Here is a 23,067-nt window from a genome sequence, read left to right on the forward strand (position 1 = left end):
TATATATATATATATATATATATATATATTCTGATTTGTATATTATAACTTCTATACAATAATTCAGCCTTTTGTTCTTCACTTTTTTTTCTCATATATGTGCTTTAGCTGTTTGTGCTTTGTCTATTTTTCATTAGGAATGTTCTATCTTAAGGCTACTTTATATTGACACAAGAACGATCTACCAGTGCTGGAAGTGATTTTTTTTTCTTTATCTATAGTTCTATTCTGGGTGGCAGAAATCAGCCTCCAAGACTGAGCTGCTTTTGTACAGCAGATGTGCATCTTTCTGGTCCTTTGAGTGAAATAGCAATGGGATGGCCTTCTGCTAGTACTCAGGATAGCAGCTGTAGGCACATGTCAGGATCCATTCATCTATATAGAGGGAAGTGTCACTCTAGACTGCAGGTCAAGAATAACAGTTGAAAGCAATCAAACTAGTGGTGCTCAACTCCGGCGATCCAGATATGTGGATCATTGGTCATTTGCTGCACATGGGCTCTATCTTAACAACTGAATACATGAAGAAGAAAGCTAAAATGAGAGCAAGTCCTCGGGGTCTCTTTATCAAGACATCCCACTCTCAGAATGAACGCTGTAGAGAATGAAAAAAAGAAACTGGTGCAGATCCAATGTCTTTATGTTGAAGCCTTTTTTCCCTTGTTTAATTATAAATCTGCTTCCGCGTCCAACACTACAAACAGCTGACACATTTTGATAACTTTGCCCCTAGGAGTTTCCAAGATACTTATAATCCATAGGAGATATAAGTCAGCGTCTTAAACCGTTTCATGTTTGATGTTAGGAACTCATGTAAACTGTATCCTTCAGAAGAGAAAAAATGCAGAAAGGTCAGTGTAGTACAGAAGGGGCTGAACATAATCAGCGGGGGGTATTAAAAGGATATCTCGTTTTATGTAAATACCAATAAGGCTATATTTACATGACCATAATAGAATTAGTTATCGTATTCTAGCCAGACCCCATTAATTCCACTGAACCGATTCTATGACGATCGTAGTTTGTTGCATTTGATTCATACCACAAGGGTCGGTCCTCGGTCCTATTCTTTTTGATATGTTGGTAAGTGACATAGGAGAAGGTTTAACAGGTAAGGTCTGTCTATTTGCTGATAACACAAAAGTGTGCAGTAGGGTTATGATACTCCTGATGCATAACCCTATCATGAGCATGGAGAACAATTTAGCTTTACTAGATATATGGTCAAAACAATAGAAACTGCAGGTCAATGTTTCCAAATGTAAAATAATGCACTAAGGGAGAAGAAATACTTAGACTGAGTATCATGTTGGCTGTTCTGTGTGATCCAGAACTTCAGAAGAGAAGGATTTAAGGGTTATGATTTCTGACAGCCTCAAAATGAGTCCACTGTGTGGTCAGGCAGCAAAGAAAGCAAGCATGATGGTCGGCTGCATATCTAGAGGTATAACCAGTAGAAAGAGGGAGATTGTGATCCCGCTGTATATAGCTCTGGTGAGACCACATCTGGAATATTGTGTTCAGTTCTTCAGAGCTTATCTACAGAAAGACATTGATAAAATAGAACAAGTCAATAACAGGCTACAAAAGTGGTGGGAGGTGTCAAGAACAACACTTATCAGGAAACACTTCAAAAATTTACATTTGTATAGCTTGGAGGAGAGAAGGGAGAGGGGGAACATGATGGAAACCTTTACATATATTACAGGAGGAGAACAGGGAGAGGGGGGACATGATGGAAACCTTTATATATGTTACAGGAGGAGAGAAGGGAGAGAAGAACATGATGGAGACCTTTATATATGTTACAGGAGGAGAGAAGGGAGAGGGGGAACATGATGGAAACCTTTATATATGTTATAGGAGGAGAGAAGGGAGAGGAGGACATGATGGAAGCCTTTATATATGTTACAGGAGGAGAGAAGGGAGAACATGATGGAAACCTTTATATATGTTATAGGAGGAGAGATGGGAGAGGGGGAACATGATGGAAACCTTTATATATGTTACAGGAGGAGAGAAGGGAGAGCAGGGATATGTTGGAGACCTTTATATATGTTACAGGAGGAGAGAAGGTAGAGAGGGAACATGATAGAAACCTTTATATATGTTATATGAGGAGAGAAGGGAGATGGGGAACATAATGGAAACCGTTATATGTTACAGGAGCAGAGAAGGGAGAGGAGGGACATGTTGGAGACCTTTATATATGTTACAGGAGGAGAGAAGGGAGAGGAGGAACATGTGGAAGCCTTTATATATGTTACAGGAGCAGAGAAGGGAGAGGAGGGACATGATGGAAACCTTTATATATGTTATAGGAGGAGAGAAGGGAGATGGGGACATGATGGAAACCTTTATATATGTTACAGGAGAAGAGAAGGGACAGGAGGAACATGGGCAACCTTTATATATGTTACAGGAGCAGAGAAGGGAGAGGAGAGACATGTTAGAGACCTTTATATATGTTACAGGAGGAGAGAAGGTAGAGGGGGAACATGATGGAAACCTTTATATATGTTATAGGAGAAGAGAAGGGAGAGGAGGAACATGTGGAAGCCTTTATATATGTTACAGGAGCAGAGAAGGGAGAGGAGGGACATAATGGAAACCTTTATATATGTTACAGGAGGAGAGAAGGGAGAGGGGGACATGATGGAAACCTTTATATATGTTACAGGAGAAGAGAAGGGAGATGAGGACATGACGGAAGCCTTTATATATGTTACAGGAGCAGAGAAGGGAGAGGAGGGACATGTTGGAGACCTTTATGTATGTTACAGGAGGAGAGAAGGTCGAGGGGGAACATAATGGAAACCTTTATATATGTTATAGGAGAAGAGAAGGGAGAGGAGGAACATGTGGAAGCCTTTATATATGTTACAGGAGAAGAGAAGGGACAGGAGGGACATGTGGAAACCTTTATATATGTTACAGGAGGAGAGAAGGGAGAGCAGGGACATGTTGGAGACCTTTATATATGTTACAGGTGGAGAGAAGGTAGAGAGGGAACATGATGGAAACTTTTATACATGTTATATGAGGAGAGAAGGGAGATGGGAAACATAATGGAAACCGTTATATATGTTACAGGAGGAGAGAAGGGAGAGGAGGAACATGTGGAAACCTTCATATATGTTACAGGAGCAGAGAAGGGAGAGGAGGGACATGTTGGAGACCTTTATATATGTTACAGGAGGAGAGAAGGTAGAGGGGGAACATGATGGAAACCTTTATATATGTTATAGGAGAAGAGAAGGGAGAGGAGGAACATGTGGAAGCCTTTATATATGTTACAGGAGCAGAGAAGGGAGAGGAGGGACATGATGGAAACCTTTATATATGTTATAGGAGGAGAGAAGGGAGATGGGGACATGATGGAAACCTTTATATATGTTACAGGAGAAGAGAAGGGACAGGAGGAACATGTGGAAACCTTTATATATGTTACAGGAGCAGAGAAGGGAGAGGAGAGACATGTTAGAGACCTTTATATATGTTACAGGAGGAGAGAAGGTAGAGGAGGAACATGATGGAAACCTTTATATATGTTATAGGAGAAGAGAAGGGAGAGGAGGAACATGTGGAAGCCTTTATATATGTTACAGGAGGAGAGAAGGGAGAGGGGGACATGATGGAAACCTTTATATATGTTACAGGAGAAGAGAAGGGAGATGAGGACATGACGGAAGCCTTTATATATGTTACAGGAGCAGAGAAGGGAGAGGAGGGACATGTTGGAGACCTTTATGTATGTTACAGGAGGAGAGAAGGTCGAGGGGGAACATAATGGAAACCTTTATATATGTTATAGGAGAAGAGAAGGGAGAGGAGGAACATGTGGAAGCCTTTATATATGTTACAGGAGAAGAGAAGGGACAGGAGGGACATGTGGAAACCTTTATATATGTTACAGGAGGAGAGAAGGGAGAGCAGGGACATGTTGGAGACCTTTATATATGTTACAGGAGGAGAAAAGGTAGAGGGGGAACATAATGGAAACCTTTATATATGTTATAGGAGAAGAGAAGGGAGAGGAGGAACATGTGGAAGCCTTTATATATGTTACAGGAGCAGAGAAGGGAGAGGAGGGACATGATGGAAACCTTTATATATGTTATAGGAGGAGAGAAGGGAGATGGGGACATGATGGAAACCTTTATATATGTTACAGGAGGAGAGAAGGGAGAGGAGGAACATGTGGAAACCTTTATATATGTTACAGGAGCAGAGAAGGGAGAGGAGGGACATGTTGGAGACCTTTATATATGTTACAGGAGGAGAGAAGGTAGAGGGGGAACATGATGGAAACCTTTATATATGTTATAGGAGAAGAGAAGGGAGAGGAGGAACATGTGGAAGCCTTTATATATGTTACAGGAGCGGAGAAGGGAGAGGAGGGACATGATGGAGACCTTTATATATGTTACAGGAGAAGAGAAGGTAGAGGGGGAACATGATGGAAACCTTTATATATGTTATATGAGGAGAGAAGGGAGATGAGGAACATAATGGAAACCGTTATATATGTTACAGGAGGAGAGAAAGGAGAGGGGGACATAATGGAAACCTTTATATATGTTACATGAGAAGAGGGGGAACATGATGGAAACCTTTATATATGTTACAGGAGGAGAGAAGGGAGATGGGAAACATAATGGAAACCTTTATATATGTTACAAGAGGAAGAAAGGAGAGGAGGGACATGTTGGAGACCTTTATATATGTTGCAAGAGGAAGAAAGGGGAGGAAGGACATGTTGGAAACCTTTATATATGTTACAGGAGGAGAGAAGGGAGAGGGGTAACATAATGGAAACCTTTATATATGTTATAGGAGGAGAGAAGGGAGAGGGGGAACATGATGGAAACCTTTATATATGTTACAGGAGGAGAGAAGGGAGAGGGGGACATGATGGAAACCTTTATATAAGTTACATGAGGAGAGGGGTAACATGATAGAAACTTTATATATGTTACAAGAAGAGAGAAGGGAGAAGGGGAACATAATGATAACCTTTATAAATGTTACAAGAGGAAGAAAGGAGAGGAGGGACATGTTGGAGACCTTTATATATGTTACAGGAGGAGGGAAGGGGGAGGGGGCATGATGTAAATGTGTATATATTTTAAAGGCATAAATAAAGGCCCATTTAGACAGGATGAATGTCGGGCAAACAATGCTCGCTCTCATGCTGTTGCATGGCAGCTAGTATTGCTGGCTCGCTCACAGAACAGCCAGCAGGGGGGCACATGCTCACTCTCATCCTGCTGTACGAGAGCTAGTATCACTGGCTCGCTCACAGAATCTGCCGGAGATTTCTCTCCCCCGCCCCCTTAACATAGCGGCTGTTAAATACTGAATGGCTGCTATTTACACTGAACGATGATCGGTCAGCTCATCGTCCATCGTTTATGCAGCACGGGAGCAAATATGTGCGGAGATGAGTGTCAGGCATCGGTTGCCCACCATTCCTCCCATCTAAATGGGCCTTAAGGGTTCAGGAGGGAAATGTATATGTTAGGAAAATAAACACTAGAACGAGGGGGCACTATCTGGGAGTAGTTCAGGGAAAAATCAGAAGCAATGTCAAGATATATAATTTTACTAAAAGAGTAGTAGATGCTTGGAAAAACTTCCAGTAGATGTGGTTAGAAAATGAAAAATAGATGAATTCAAGCTGCCTGGGATAAGCATAGATCTATCCTAAGTGAAAAAAGGAAATAATAAGAGCAGGCTGGATGGACCATGTTCTCTTTTTCTGCCATCAATTTTCTATGTTTTTATGTAATCCAAACATTCAAATGTGGTTGTATTACAGCCATCTGAAGCCAGTCTACTTTTATCATATTCTCTTACAACTCTCAGCAGAGAAGTGGATGTTTAATCGAGTTATCCCAAGATCTGAAGTTCTTCCTTATCCATAGTATAAGGAATAAGCGATTGATTGGTGGGGGTCTGAACTTTGAGGGCTGTATTTACAGCTTACCCTGCCCAAGACACTCAGACTGAATATGCTCAATAAGTGCCCATTTACACAGATTTTTATCATGATTTTCTCATTTTTGGGTGATTGTAACAATAATTGCCCAATCTTGGACTATCAACACACTTGCTGTGTGTCAGAGTTGCGCTCACACACTGTCATGCATTTGAATATCATAATTCTTGTCCATGAATAGGACATGCATGAGAAAACTGCAATGTGCATAGCCCCATAGGCTATAATGGGTCAGTGTGCTGTCAGTGAATTAACACGGACAGCATATAGACCTAAATACGCTAGTGTGCACCCGGCCTTAAAAGAAAGATAAACAATAAAATTATACTTTCTCTTTAATCTTCATTAGAGATGAGCGAGCATACTCGATAAGGCAAACTACTCGAGCGAGTAGTGCCTTATTCGAGTACCTGCCCGCTCGTCTCTAAAGATTCGGGTGCCGTCAGGGGGCGGGGAGCGGCGGGGGACAGCGGGTAGGAACGGAGGGGAGATCTCTCTATCCCTCTCTCCCCCCCGATCCCCCCTGCTCAGCGCCGCAACTCACCTGTCACCCGCGCCGGCAGCCGAATCTTTAGAGACGAGCGGGCAGGTACTCGCATAAGACACTACTTGCTCGAGTAGTTTGCCTTATCGAGTATGCTCGCTCATCTCTAATCTTCATCAATTGCATTGATGAATAGTTATGGTGCCAGAACTGAGCTTACTATATAGATAGTGTACCATAACAGAGCTTTCTACATAGATGCAGCTTAGTACATATAGTATCAGAACAGAGCACACTACATAGATAGAACAACAGAACCAAGCTTACTGCATCAGTACAATTCCAAAACCAAGCTTACTACTTAGGGCACTTTTACATGGGACAATTATTGGATGCAAATGTGCCCAACAATGGTCTCAGCAATAATATTTGTACACAGGAATGATCATCATGCAGTGATTGGAGGCAGAGCGGATTGGGGATCATTCTGGATGGCCTGCCTCCATTCACAGAAAACGGGCAGTCATTCATAGATGAATGGCTACCTGTTTACATGGGCCAATGATTGTTCAGGTCTTATGCCTGCATAAACTGAACGATGAATGATAAGCAAATGAATTATTCGTTATTCAATCATTGTAAGCATTTACACTGAATGATTGTCATTCACTCAATATTTAAAGGTGACTAACCCCTTTAAACCACAATTGATTTGACGCAGGCTAAACTGACGTATCTAATGAATTTCCCTATTCTTCACGTTAAAACCCCCACAAGGAGATAAGTATGGTCTGTGAGCTACAATTTCCACATGCGCATTGCCATGTAACAGATCCGGATTCGTAATATGGCCCATAACTTGCTTATACAGTCATACTGTACCTCCATGTGCCTTTAGTTTTATATAGTGGTATATGCATGCCATATAATAGAAGTATTCTCTACAACCATTGCTTATAGCACACCAATAATTCCCACAGTGACCTTTTGAGAAACTGGTTTGATGTCCTTTCCTTGAACAGGAGGGTTTTCTGCTGTCTTTGGTTTCTATTATTACTGAGTTTTTTTGTCTGAAAAATAAGTCATATTTAACAGTTCATAGCAGTTCTGTCATATTAACGGAGCATTTCTGTAATTTATCTTTTTATTCCCATTCATGCAAATAGCAGGCGGCAGCAGCCTCATCATTTATCATATAATTTAGGGCTCGTTTAGATAGCTGTTTGTGTCTCTTCTGTATATTTATTTCTGAAGTAAGAAATGGATTACCAGCAGAAGGAGGAAGAAAAACTTTCCCAAGGGAAAGATATATGGAGGTGAATGTGTTCTGACATGAGTGTTTATTTTATCATGGAGACCAATGAGGACAAGAATAAAGAACTGATGCAATCTATGCTTATTTGTCATCAGCTCTACAATCAGTTTAATGGCTATGGAAAGTTTCATGCTTGAAAAATCAGTATACACATCTTTCTTAAATCGCTGCAGAAACAAATGATGCACTTACCTGTTTTTGAATTGATTTTCCCTTCTCATGCACTTAGAAATCCTCATACTTGGTTTGCAGACATCCCTACATTCAGGTTTCTGGCTTGGGAGTGTTTCCAGCACTGATTAGCCAGTCTCTCTCATAAAAATCCACAAGCTCAACTCCCTCTTCCCTCTCTTTCTTTCAGAGGCTGAGTAGCATAACCACACACATTCAATACTACACAGCTATCTCTCATCTCGGTGTATCTAGCTGCTGATCCGTCCCGCTTCACTGCTGATAAGAGCAGGAAATTTACCTGGACTTAAATACAGACCTCTGTAAAAGTAGCTTTTGCTGCTCTCAATCCCTCTGATCTCCTCCTCTACCCCCCAGTACTATTATATAGCCCTCTGTAGTAGTAGCTTTCTCTGTTCTCTGTACTCTTGATCTCCCCCCCCCCAACACTATCCTACACCCCTCTGTACTAGTTCAATGGAAAAGCAGTGAATGCATGTTCACAACTGGGGAGCAAGCTAGAGGAGAAGCTGTCAGATTACTTTGACTAACAGAGTTTGCTAAGATTTAAGTCCACCAGTCTGCAGTGCTGTGGAAAATAGTACAAGCATTAAAATCAAACAATCAGTCATTCTTTCATGAAAACCAATTTTAAAAAGTCATAATTTCCAAAAACACTGGCTAGAAGAAAAAAAGAGTGCAGAGGTGTATAAGATTATGGCCTAGGGGGGTACTTTCACACCATTTATTAGGTGCTTTGCAGCATTGAGAAGCACTGCTGTAAGTTGTGCAAGGCCATAATCTAATACTCGTAGAAGTAAATTGGGCCTTACTGTACTTCAGATGCCTGTCATTTCAAACAAAGGCACATATAAGTTTTCTCTGTCAGCTGCTGTGTTAAACCAATAGAAATAATTCCACTGGACGCCGCATTATGGAAGTTTTCTCTACTTACCACTATACAGGGACACATGGAGTTCCTACACTGAAATTTCTCTACCCACAGCTCCGTCGTGCTCCAGCTGTGAGCTTTCAGACTGCTGGCTATAGATATGCTGCCTATTAACTAGAACATTTTATGAGGTTGTCAGGCAATGGATCCCTAGCAACCACTCAGGTCAAAGACTAAAATGGCACTGAGCTGCGGGTAGAGAAGGGGTGCGAAGGCCTGAAAGCACACTTTTCCCTATACCTAACTGTTACATTAACCCATTTTTGTTTATAATGGAGAATTCAGACCACTGAATTATGGCTATAGCCTATTGGCATAGGATGGGTTAATAAAGTAACGTACAAAAAGTGTTTAATATAACATTAAATCGCATGTAGTGTTTCTGTACAGCAGAGGAGAATACGGTTTTGCCAATGAACGCTTATCTATGGAAACCATTAAACTGCATTTATCCATAGTAACTACCTATACAGCATATCTGTATGGGGCGGCCGCTACTAACATGTTGTGTTCCACTTGACATTTTTTAAACAGGAATTTTCCAAATGATTTTTTTTCTTATGGTTTTAGAGGTTAACAAGTCTGCCAGATTATAATTCTCATTAAATGCAAAATCAGTCATGTTCAAGGCTTGGTTACATGCCTTTTTATAATTGGAATAGGTTTCAGCGACCCATATTGCATGCTGGGAATTATGATTGTGCAAAGCTCAAAAGAAACTGAGGGAAAGAAAGAGAGGAAATTTAGCTTCAGAAAGAAGAAAGACAAAATGGAGAAACGCTCAAGTATAAGGGAAGTGCTGCCTGCAAAGTATATCCAGGTCACCGAGGTCAAGAACAATACCTTGAATCCAATTTGGAATGAAAACTTCCTTTTGTAAGTGGCGTGACACCAAGCGCCTAAAATATCTGCAATTTCTTGTTAACTTATATAGACGGGAGCTGCCGAGTCTTAGCCTAAAATAATTTTCTATGAGCAAGACCTTTTCTAGTATGTCAAATGCAATGTAAGTCTATGGGGTGCAGCTCCACAAGGAATAAGCTTCATTCATGATACATAGATATGAGTTGGATGTATAAATATGACATGGATGGATGGATAGATATGAGATAAATAGATATGAGACAGATAGATAGATATGAGATAGATAGATATGAGACAGATAGATATTAGATAGATAGATATTAGATATATAGATAGATAGATATTAGATAGATAGATAGATAGATAGATAGATATGAGAGAGTCATAGATAGATAGATAGATAGATAGATAGATAGATAGATAGATAGATAGATATGAGATAGAGTGATTGATTTAGGGTTGCCAACAGTCCTGTATGTAAAAATACGACAGTTTTTTCCAGTGTCTTTAAAAAAATAGATGTGTCCATGATTTTTTTGAGGCTGTTGGTACTTGAGCAGATTATTATAACTATAATTATGGTAATTTTACAGTTTACTGTAAATGCTGGTAAGGAGTTCACATAAGCATTCTGGACTGGAGACATATATCACTCATAATCTTTATGATTTATTATGGTTTTCTGATGAGTTTGTAAAAAAATGTTGGCTGACTGGGATTTTTGGATACGTTTTTTTAGAGAATAAAAATCCAGGTGGCAACCCTAGATGCATAGGTAGATAGGTACCAGCTAGATAGAGAGGTAGATAGATATGAAATCTATTCTATATGGTTATATTGGTTGCTGTATGTTAATATTAGAGCGTTCTGTGGTGAAAAACTATATGGAGTCTATGGTCGGGCTCTGTATGGTATGGTTATTTGTAAAGCATATAGGAGGGCAAGAGAAGGTAGGATAGTTAGCTATCACAGGGGCGTATGCACAGCTAAAACCATTTCTTAATAGGACAAGGGATTCAGGAACACTGCTCTTCGCTTAACTCGCTGCTCCTCATTCCTTGGTCAACTTTTGCTCTTGGAGCCCTGCAATGGTTCCTGATGCTTTCCAAAGTTGGAATATATTATGGGTTGGCACATTCAACATCCTGAAACTGGTGGGTGTCAGGACTTGTGCAGCGGGGATCCATGCAGAAGTTGACTGGAAAGCAAGGACCAGCGAGTTTAAGCTGTCTCATCTAGGGTCTGAGTTTTCTTTTCCTCTCATCTGGGGCACAATTTAGTGGTCTAGCCTGGATTTAAAGGGCTTGTCCAGGATTTGAAAACCTGGTTGCTTTTTCCCAAAACAGTGCCACATTTGACCACAAGTTGCGTCTGGTATTGCAATTCAGCCTAATTTCCTTCATATTGCTTAGCTTTAACACCAAACCCCAGCCATGGACAGGTGTGGAACTGTTTCTTGAGGAAGATGGCCATGTTTTTCGAATCCATGCCCCTCCTCTAGATGGATTAGATAGATATTAGCACTGGAAAAGTTGTTTCTGCAAACTCACAATCGTCACATTTTTATTCTTTATTATGACCTGAGTCTGTTTTATTCCTCTCTTTTTACTTTTTTTGACAGTGAAATTGATGATATTTTCAGTGACCTGCTACATCTGGATATTTGGTATGCATACCCAAAGTATAAGATAGCATGTATATTTTTAACCTTAGAACTTGTATTGCATATTTAACGCCCCTTTAGGTCACATTAAGCTTTTTCAATCTGAAATTAAATGTATGTAAAAATGAATTGTGTCATTCCAGGGATCATGATGATGATGTGTCTGTTGCAGAGGCTTGTAAGAAGCTGAATGAAGTCAGTGGATTTAAAGGGATGGGCAGGTAAGTGACCAGTCACTTTTAGTTTTATCTTTTTTATACTTGTTGAAAACCACATGAACATAGAAAGTTCTAAAATAATACATGAAATGTATAATTTTACCAGTGGGGGTACTAAAAACTGAAGCTAGGATACACTGACGTGTAACTATTGCAGATCTTTTCTGTCTCTTTATTTCCTGCCCGTTCTTCTGCTGGAGCATAAATCACCAGTAAATCCAAGTGCTTGAGTTGTCCTCTGTGATCATGAACCAGTATTGTCCGTCTTTTTGTCTTATCATAGTTGTTACACCATTTTCCCAGAGTCGGGAACTGCCAACAATCTTAGTAATGCAGTGATCCAAGAGTGATGGAAAACTAGGTACTTTTGCCTTTCAAAGTGTAGTATAACCATGTGAGATCTTTTATGGTGGTGTGAAACCGCTATACCCAAAGGATGGCTCAACAGAAGTGTCACATCTAACAAAGATAACACAGATACCACAAGGATATGGGATATGGGATATACACTGTAATCTTAAAGTGGCCGTACCTGCCTAATGAGTGGAGCACACGGCCTGAAAAGGGCGACTCTGCAACAAAAGCCTGGAGCTTCCCTGTATTGACCCTCGATAAAAGGAGAATGACAAACACCAGGGGTGAGCCAAATGGGATTGATCCAGTAAACACACAAGGGACACCTGACGAGAGATACAAAATAGGAACAAACTTCACAATTAGATAAGTGTATCACCTGCTGCTGAATACGAGAATGAACAAAACACAGACCCGAAGTAACACCTTCACACCACCACCTAACTTGACCAGGAATACAGGAAAACAGGATAGGGTAACTGGTATCCCCTGCATAGAGGAGTCACTATAAATATCCAAACAAAGATACTGATTGGCTGGCTTAAGTGGTAGCCCAGCCAGCCAGTCAGTAACTGTCAAAAGGGAGAGGTCGATTTCTCCACATTACAGCACAGTGTGTGTACATTATATTGTGATTACTAACCATTTGGCCAGAATGTCTCTGAATGCCCATCTCCTACAATTGTCCTGGGGAAGCAGAAATGCATTCAAATACTGTCCCCCTGCTGATTGGACCAGAGACAGAAAAATGCAGAATGGGAATTAAGGGAAAGGAAGTACAGGACAGTAAACTACTGGCAGAAAGGTAGACTTGTACGTGCCCCCTGACTTATGTCCCCTTCCTTAAAGAGCATTGCAAGCAGCAGGGCAGCAGAAAAATGGGAAGCTCATCTGGAAATTAAAACCTAAAAACATGAAATAGGGTGCAAACAGCAGAAAATGTGTGGGTAAGGAGAACCTGTTATATTTTAGAAAATGTGTTGAAAACTCAGGTACATTTCAAGGCAAAACAGCTCAGATCCCAGCTAGCCAAGTGCGGAACTCCAGTTTCACAACAACTGCTGCTTTGCAGCGTTGCTTGGCACAGCAGAGTAGCAGATGCTGTGAAATCAGAGTTTAATGGCTGGAATCCAAGTAGTTTTGCTATAAAGTGAGTGCCTAACAGTACTCATAGCTAGAGATGAGCGAGCATGCTCGTCCGAGCTTGATGTTTGTTTGAGCATTAGCATACTCGAAAGTACTCGTTACTCGAGCGAGCACCACACTGTGCTCGGGTGCTTGAGTGCTCGAGAAAATTTCACCTTCTCCTCCCCACATGTTTATTTTTTGCTAACGTGTATGCAAAATAGTATTTTGCATACACTTTAGCAAAAAAATAGATGGTGTCAAATAAATACAGTCTTGTTATATAGTGCGGATGGACAGGACACACACTAAATTGTTTTCAATGGAGCCGTGGCTGCTGCCGGCGGCTCCATTGAAGACAATGGTCTGCGGGCACCCCTGAATTGTTTTTTATGGAAGGGCTTTACATATAAGCCCTTCCCTGAAAAACAATAATTTAGTGTAAAAAGAAAACCTCTTCGCCGCTGCCGTGTCCCCTGCGGAGATGCAGGACACATCTGCTGCATGCGGCAGATGTTTCCTTCATCCCTACTAGTAAAAAGAATTTCCTGCTGCTGCACCAGCCACATCTGTGACAGATGCAGCAGAGGAATTCTTCAATTCCCTACTGCAGCTGTCACACGTGACAGCTGCGGTGGAGGATCCTGCTGCCAGCTCCCTATCATTGCATTTCAGGGAAGGGCTTTAAATATAAGCTCTTCCCTGAAAAACCAGTACAAGTAGTGTAGAAAACAAAAAAAAATACATACTCACCTCCCTTCAGCTGCCAGGACTCAGCTGTGTCTTCTCTGTGCTGTCCTCAGCTCTGTGGTCCTGTTCTTTAAAATTTAAAATCCCCGCCTACTGAAAGAGCTGATTGTGATTGGTTGAGGTGCTCAGCCAATCACAGGCAGCTCTCGACGGTCATTCAACTGGAGTTCCGCAGCTGGTCATTCGGCGAGAGCTGCCTGTGATTTGGAGTCGGCAGCAGGATCCTCTACTGCAGCTGTCATGTGTGACAGCTACAGTAGGGAATTGAAGAATTCCTCTGCTGCATCTGTCACAGATGCGGCATGCGGCAGATGTGTTCTGCATCCCCGCGGGCGACACCACAGTGGTGGAGAGGTACTTTTTTTTTTTATTTATTAATTTTTTTACACTAAAATTATTGTTTTTCAGGGAAATGCTTATATGTAAAACCCTTCCATGAAAAACAATTCAGGAGTGCCGGCAGACCATTGTTTTCAATGGAGCCACCGGCAGCAGCCGCAGCTCCATTGATAAGTGCTCAGACTCCCATTGACTTCAATGGGGTTCGTTACTCGAAACGAGCTCTTGAGCATTACAAAAAGCTTGGCTCAAGTAACGAGCACCCAAGCATTTTGGTGCTCGCTCATCTCTATTCATAGCTGAATGTGGGGCCTCATTAACACTCAGTGTTTTTTTAAATAATCGTCTGCAGCACACCCCTGTTCACATGGGGAGATGTGCTGCCAACAAAAATTATTCTTTTAGCTGCATAAAAGATGCGATCAGCGGACAAACGAGTGCTTTCCTTTTTATTGGATGATCAGGTGAGACTTCACACAGGTCGATAACCAGGGAAAACATGCATTCATACAAAACGTTCTTTTGTTTCAATAGTATTTATTACATTTTCATTTTCAGAACATGAATGATCGTTACAACATGCTTAGTAATAATCATTGATGTACCATATAGCTATACATTTGTAAAGCACCATTGTCATACAAAATAAAACATGGCGTGCTTTATAACAAAGAAAGTTGTGGAACAGTTAACCAATAAACAAATCGTACAAACTTTTATTCCCAATTGTCGGCCCATATAAATGAGCCTCTCTTATGGACTCCCAGCTCTGACTCATGGAGGTGGTTGACTTAATGAGACCCCTTTTGAGGTCTTATATTTGCATTTTTTTTTCTTTTTCAAAGGTATGAGGTTCTCTGTGTATAATATATATATATATATATATATATATATATATATATATATATATATATATATATATATTTATATTGTACTGAATGCTGTAACTTCAAGTGATTATTAGCTAAGAAATACAGTTCTTGCAAGATAAACTCTTTGGCTTTTTCTTCCTTTCGGCCAAAAATAAATTCTAAAAATTACATATTTTATGGCAAGGATAATCGCATGATATATTAGATGTTTGTAGAGATAAGACTTTGATACACATAAACCAAGTTTATGTTCCAATTAGTAGATACTTAATATCATTCCTTATAGTAAATGTCTCCACAGTCTTTTTATGTTACAAATTACACAGAATATGTCAGCAGGATGTTCAGCTGAGCTGCAGCAATTAGTGGGAAAAACCAATTAAAGAAAATATTACCGTCTAGTCATAACCTAGCCATTTTCAGCCTGTTCAATCTTAGACCTATGTATGACTTGCCATTTTAAATTTTTCAGGTCAAGACTGTAAAAAAAAATATTCCCACTTAAAAATGGATAAAATTGTAGACAAAATATTTAAGTTTCTTCTTGTTTTATTTAAGGGATTCATAAACTCGAATTTTTAAGTTGCTTAACTTAAATCCATCAACAGCAGCATTCCTGTAAGTGACTGCCGAAAACTCGTGGGCAAACTTGGTGGAGTGTACAAATAGTGAGTAGATTCGAAGTTAGGGACCAAAGAAGGGCAATTTTGCCATCTTTGTCATGGGCACTTATAAACGCCTTTTAAAAATCATGTGTTTGTACCTGGAAATATTATCTTTAATTTGCTTGTATTTGTAGGGGGCTATCCTAAATAAATCTTAATTTGCGCCAAATTTAGGCACATTGGAACTGAGCGTGCTCAGTGGGAACTCTCTCTCTTTCTATCGAGAGAGAGAGATGTTAGTTCTATAAAAGGTGTTGGAGTTGCGTTTCTGGAGGAGAGTGCAGAGACAGTGACTGTATAGAGCTGAGTTGCTACAGTAGGTACTGCTGGAGTGCTGAGGTACAACAATCTGCTGAAGAGCTGCTGGAAAAGGGCGATAGACTACAGAGAGAGCAGAGTTATTGCTGGAGAGCCCAAGTGTAGCTGAGAGCACTGGTGGAGTGCAAAAGGCTACAGAAGGACTACTTCTGTGCTGACCGAGGACACAGTGGAACTCAGGGATAGTAGCAACATAAAGACCAGAGAGAGGGATTGTGCTGTTTCACCATAGATGAAGACCAGAGTGTTTGTTGGCAAAAATTTGTAAATAAGACCGGCCTCAGTAAAGTTGTTAGGTGTGCACACCATTAAGAACGAGATATTAGTCCGCAGGCCTGCTGCAATCAGCAATAGGAGAGCTTAATGAACATTGGACACTTGTTACTTGATGGCCATAACCTATGCTGGGCTTGATAATTCGGCAGTGAACTGAGGTAGTGACTAGAGATGAGCGAACGGTACTCGTTTCGAGTAATTACTCGATCGAGCACCGCGATTTTCGAGTACTTCAGTACTCGGGTGAAAAGATCCGGGGGGCCCCGGGGGGCGGGGGGAGGCGTGGTGGCGTGGCGGGTAGCAGCGGGGAACAGGGGGGAGCCCTCTCCCCCCACTCCCCGCTGCAACCCCCCACTCACCCACGGCGCCCCCGAATCTTTTCGCCCGAGTACGGAAGTACTCGAAAATCGCGGTACTCGGGCGAAAAAGGGGCGTGGCCGAGTACGCTCGCTCATCTCTAGTAGTGACATTAAACACAGTCAAGCGTGAAATTGCACCGATCAAGTTAGTTGGTCTAAGCTTCGGTTCAAAATCAGGGAACTCTGAAATGGGAAGTTTTATTCCCTTGAACCCGAATTGTGTATTACATTACATTGGTTGTCTTTCTGTTGCACAAGATTACTCCTTGTACTGTATTATTGATATTGTTGTGTCTGCATTATTCCATATTGTGCATAGAATGCTATTCATCCTAGGATTTAGATAACTGTAGCTAGTAATAGGCAATTCTATTGCCTGTAGTTATAGTTATAATACTCAATTTCATTGCTTTGTTCGCAAATAAATCTTGTATCTTTTTGTAACTCCTTCTGCTGCATCGTATCCTGAATTTGCAACACGATACCACCTACCCACAACATATTTACTGCTGGCCTCAGAAATCTCTAGAGTTTTAGCTTAAAAAACTCAGTTTCAAAAACTAATTTAAGGAATTCAGAATAAATAGAGGGAGAAGCTATGTTCAAGACCCCCCATTTATAAGCCAAAGTGAAGAGCAACTTCACAGAGTATCTCTTGCCATGGAAGACCCAACACATCAAAGTACTATGTGATACCTCATTGATATAATTGGAAACTCTGTAATTCCACAATTGACCTATGGCTATGCAGTGAAATTGAACACTTGCTAATGGGCTTCTGCACAGATTACAGCAGATTGTTAGTGGTCCAAGAAGGCGGCCAATCTGTGATAATCCTATTGTTGAAAAACCCTTCTAACAAAAATGATATAATGGATATTTATCAACATTCTCCCACAATCGTCATTAGTCACAAATCCACATGATATGAAATAAATGTTTGACTGCCGGGGGATATGCTGCTGTTCCTCCTCCACACTGGTGATTAAAAAGGAGGTCCAGAGGCCTCATCCCTCCTCTCTGTTTAGGTGCAGTAAGTAGGAATTTGAATGGAGTGGCGGTCAAGTACAGGCATTTGAATCACCTTGTCTCTCTTTATAGTATATAGAGAACAACACAATCACTAAAACCTAGTATTACTTAGATGGGTCATAAAAACTAAAACTTTTACAAGAAACTATCCCAACTCCTCTTTCTAGTTTGGTAGATTTTAAGGTGGGGGGGCTATGAGAGCAATCATCCTCACCCCTAGGCAGGTCTCACCCCCATGCAAGGCACCCATGGGTAGGCTTGTTCACCTCTTCCGACTTGTAGGGTAGTGCCATCCTCCTGCAGCTATCCCAGCTATCCCAGCCTCAGACGGAGGCTGCTATGTAACAAGTAGGAGGAGCCTCTTTCTGATCACAGTATAGGAGCACTGGGGAAGGAAGAGCTACTGACAAGGAGGGCAGGACTATGCTGCTGCAACTGTGTAAAGGTGCTGGTTAGTGTGTGCTTTATATTGAGGGGGGATTTACTTTGTATGTGGGCGACATATACTGTGAGGGGAATGTTATATGAGACTGTTGCCTTAAACTCACAGCCGGAATTCTGCCGTGAACAGCAATCCCCACCATTAACCCCTTACATGCAGTGATCACTATAGATCTCAGCATGCGCAAGGTTAACAGAGGGAGGGGGCTTCCTCTGTGATCTCATTGGCCCTCCACCATAAAATTGCAAACAGCCAATGGGTTGCCATGGCAACATCTGCAGTGGCTTGTCCTAGACAGTTAAGTGATAATACACTGCAGTACATAAGTATTATCTGAGTGATCATGAGATCCCAGGTACCAGTTTCTTACACATAAAAAGAAGTTAGAATAAATTTTAAAAAATATTGCATCTGTTATAACCTGTACAAATAAATAAATACACTTTTAATCCCGCATTGGCAAATGGTATAAAAAGAAAAGTCAAATTTTACTTTTTTGTTTATATTGTCATATGTCCTGCTCAAGTACATAAGTTATATGGATGACATAGATCGGAGTCCCCTTCTAGACTGCAGAACATAGAAGGGAATTCTTGCTAGCCTGATCTATGGCTTACACGGTCTCCAGTTATGACCTCTAGGGTCCGATAATGATCCCTTCCACTGCTCAAGAATAACATGCCAATTAATTTCAGAAACCAACTGAAATAGTTACTGATTATTTTTTATTTCCCAACATCAACTTTAGTATAACCATATTTGTAATAAAATGTTTTAGAACTTGGGGCCACCTAGTTGCGTCGCCCCAAATGATAACTCAGTACCTACCAATGCTCGCTCGAGCAATTGCCTTTAGCGAGTATACTTGCTCATCTCTATTGGCCATGGAAAGCAGAATATCTTCAGTAATAGCTCACATCTACTACCATGTTTCTAACATTTACTAGAAGGATACTCATGCCTTATTGGCAACCTGAATTAAAGGTGCCAATTTTATTCAGTGTGCTACCCACTGTCTGTTTGTTTGTTTTGTGCACTTTCACGTTCGGTGTACCCTACAGTGGTATATGTTTTTTAATGAATATCAATAAAGAATAATCTTTTTAACTTAGTCTAAACTGTGAGGTGTACCCTATAGGTAAGATTATGGATTTGAACGGTTAAGAAGTTTCTCTTAAAACTTCCTCAGTAAATGCATATATAAAATAGAGTAGATGAATGCATAAATCATCATAATCCATTGTTTTTTAATGTTACAAAGGAAATGAGGAGTTTGCAGTGTATGGCAGCAAAGAAGAAAACAGAGCCATGTATTATTTTCTGCGAGCCATTATAAAGTGATTAGAGCATTAGCTCATCCTGTTGAGATCTCTACACAGGTACTTCAAGCAGATAGTGAAATCTGCAAGAGCAAATGGAACAACTGGCTCTGCGGAGGACAATGCAGATGACTTCTTAGGATGCCTTAACATCTCCATTAACGTAAGTAAACAGGAAAGGATTAATCACTGCCGCTTGAATGAAAGCTGTTTGTGCATTCATGACTCATCCTGTAATATCACAAACTGATGTGAATACTCTAATGTGCAGATTTTATTTCATTTTTTACTGGTTCTAAAAATTGTTGGAAATTCTATGAACCATTGGGAGCCTATACAAAATATAATTGTAGGACTTCCTCATACTTCTACTTTATAATAACTCTTATCCTGTGCCACAAACAATGTAGCCATTTCATTAGACTCTATCAGCCTTTCAATGTATTGTTTTTTAAATATACAATCAAAATACTTTAATCTGGCATTCAATAATCCAAAAAGTTTGATAATTTAGCACAGAACTACAAAACAATATTACATTTAGGGCCCAGAGCCTAAGATTGAGTGGAGAGAACTAAAGTTGAGAGACATCATTAATATATAAACATTTACATAAGAGGATTTTTCAAAATTATTCTGTTAAAGCATCTAATGATACAGAATATTTAATAATCTGGAACACATCATGTCCCCCTATGCCCAACGTTTAGCCCATGCACACACCCCCATCTCCTTCAAATGCGCCCTATGGAACTCCCAGTCTGCGTGCAATAAACTCCCAACTATCCACAACATCTTCACCACCAAACGTCTCAACCTACTTGCCCTCACTGAGACATAGCTACAATAGTCCAATTCTACCTTCCCCGCTGCATTGTCCTATGACGCTTGCAGTTCTCCTACTCCCCCAAATTGGATAACTGGTGCAGCAAAAGAGTAGGCTTTCTCCTCCCACTTAATTACACCTTCCAGTTCATTCTCCCAGTTCCCTTGCTCACATTCCCGTCATTGAAGTCCACACCCTATGACTTCCTGTTCCTAGATCACTTTACCACCTGGCTCCCCCACTTCCTATTCTGTGAAATCCCAACTCTTATCTTCGGTGACTTCAACATCCCCACTAATGACCCCATCTCCCTATCTGCCTCCTAGCCTTTAACACTCACCTCATCTCTCGGCCTATCACAACTCTGACTCCCCCACTCACAAAGACGACAACACTCTCAACCTAATATTCCTCTGCCTTTGCTCTGCCTCCCACTTTGCAAATTCCCCCTTCCCACTCTTGAATCACAACCTCCTCTCTTTCTCCATCAGGCACTGTAGCATCTCCTCAGACCCATCCACCCATCGCACCTCCAGGAACCTCCAGAATGTCTGCACCCAACACTTCGCCGTGACCTTACAGTCCTCACTGTCCACATCTCGCTCCTCTTATGCCCCAACCTGGCTGCCTAACACTACTACACCACCCTCAGATGCTTCCTGGATGAAATGGCACCTCCCGTGCCCCAAATGCGCTTCATCCAGCAATGCTCTAGGTGTGCTGAACAGCTGTGGAGAAAATCAAAGCAACCTGCAGACTTCCTCCACTTCAAATTTTTGCTCAAAACCTACAACCTTGCCCTCCATCATGCCAAACAAACTTATTTCATCTCCCCCATCTCCTCACTATCACAAAACACCAAATGACTTTTTGACATATTACACTTCCTCCTCAGCCACAAAGAACCGGCCCCTGTGATGGATCTCAGTGCTGTAGAACGAACTGCCCATTTAAAATAAAAAATGTAAAGCACCCAGCCTTTTCAGCACTGCATCCATCACTCACTATCTATACTAGAACCAATGACAGAGGAAGAAATCTCCAAACTACTTTCTGCTGCTCTCCCCACCACCTTTCTCCAGCTGTCATTACCAACCTCACCACCATCTTCAACCTCTACCTGGCCTCTTGCATTTTCCCCTCCTCATTCAAACACTCCATCATATTCCCTCTGCTAAAGAAAACTGTCCTTAACCCGACTGACTGCTAATTACCAACCCATCTCAAACCTGCCTTCATCTCCAAACTACTAGAATGCCTGGTTTATTACCACCTCACGCGCTTTCTTTCTGTTAACTTTCTCCTCAACCCCCTCCAGTCTGGCTTCCACCTCCCACACATGAACAAAACTGCCCTCACAAAATTATTTAACGACCTGAAGACGGCAAAGTCGAATGGGGGACAACTCCCAACTAATCCTGCTTGACCTTTCCGCTGCATTTGATACTGTTGACCATGACCACCTCCTTGCGTTGCTTTGCTCCATCGGCCTTAAGGACACTGTAGTTTCCTGGTTCTCCTCCTATCTCTCTGACCGCTCTACCTCCTCTCCACTTCCTTTCACTGTTGAGGTCCCCCAGAGCTTTGTTCTCGGTCTCCTCCTCTTCTCTATCTACACAGTTCCAATTGGACAAACCATCCACAAATCTGGCCTCTAATACCATCTCTATGCTGACGACACCCAGCTATACACCTCTGCCTGTGACATCTCAGTACCATTCCTCAAAAACAGACTGTCTATCTGCTTTCCCTAATACTATGTCCTCCCTCTTTCTCAAACTTAACCTCTCAAAAACTGACTTTCTCATCTTTCTGTCTTCCCGCTGACCTCCCCTCAACATCTCCATATCAGTATCCGGCACCATCATAACCCCAGGACAGCATACCCACTGCCTTGGGGTTACACTGGATTCTGACTTGTACTTCACCCCCCACATCGAATCTCTGGCCCGAACATTCCACCTACAGCTCAGGAATATTGCTAAAATCCGTCCGTTTCTCATCACGGGCACGCCAAAGACACTCCATTTCTGACTTGACTTCTGCAACTCGCTGCTCATTGGCCTTCCCCACATCAGACTCTCCCCTCTCCAACCCATACTAAACGCGGCAGCTAGACTCATTTTCCTATCCAGCTGCTTCTCAGATGCCTCTGCACTATGCCAGTTGCTGCACTGACTGTCCATTCACTACAGAACTAAACTCAAACTCCTCACCCTCACCCACAAAGCTCTCCATAGCGCCACACCACCATACATCACCTCTCCCCTGTTTGTACATCACCTAGCCCGCACACTCTGATCAACGAACAAATTCCGACTTAATGCCCCTCTGATACAAACCTCATACGCTCGCCTACATCAGAGCAGCAGCGGTCCTCTGGAAGCACTACCGCAAAACATCCGGACAATCGCCAACACACTGAAGTTCAGACGCGCCTTAAAAGCACACCTTCTTAAAGAGGCATACCAAATCTCCTGATCTAATCCCCCGCCTACAACATACCCCTGCCCCTCCCTATGGCTCTCCACACTTTCCACTTTGTCTATTGTATATATCTTCGGCCCCCGTACCTTCCGGTTGTTTCCAAATAACTGAATACCACATGTAATTATTGTACTGTTTGTGTTCCCCGTGCCTCATCTCCTGCCCCGTATCACCCCAACTTCATTTGTTTCCAATTTATTGTATACCACATGAAATTGTCGTATTGTTTGAGTTT

General features: G+C 41.5%; 1 protein-coding gene across 1 annotated transcript in view; it reads left to right on the top strand.

Annotated features, from left to right (window-relative positions):
• BAIAP3 (BAI1 associated protein 3) overlaps positions 1-23,067 on the top strand; it is a 176,421-nt gene that overhangs the window by 78,577 nt on the left and 74,777 nt on the right. Inside the window, exons 7-10 of the mRNA XM_066577504.1 lie at positions 9,586-9,799; positions 11,409-11,453; positions 11,594-11,671; positions 19,580-19,682. Of these exons, the coding sequence (XP_066433601.1) occupies positions 9,586-9,799; positions 11,409-11,453; positions 11,594-11,671; positions 19,580-19,682 (440 nt within the window). The remainder of the gene's footprint in view (positions 1-9,585; positions 9,800-11,408; positions 11,454-11,593; positions 11,672-19,579; positions 19,683-23,067) is intronic.

Source organism: Eleutherodactylus coqui, chromosome 8 (assembly GCF_035609145.1).
Source record: "Eleutherodactylus coqui strain aEleCoq1 chromosome 8, aEleCoq1.hap1, whole genome shotgun sequence".
NCBI lineage: Eukaryota > Metazoa > Chordata > Amphibia > Anura > Eleutherodactylidae > Eleutherodactylus > Eleutherodactylus coqui.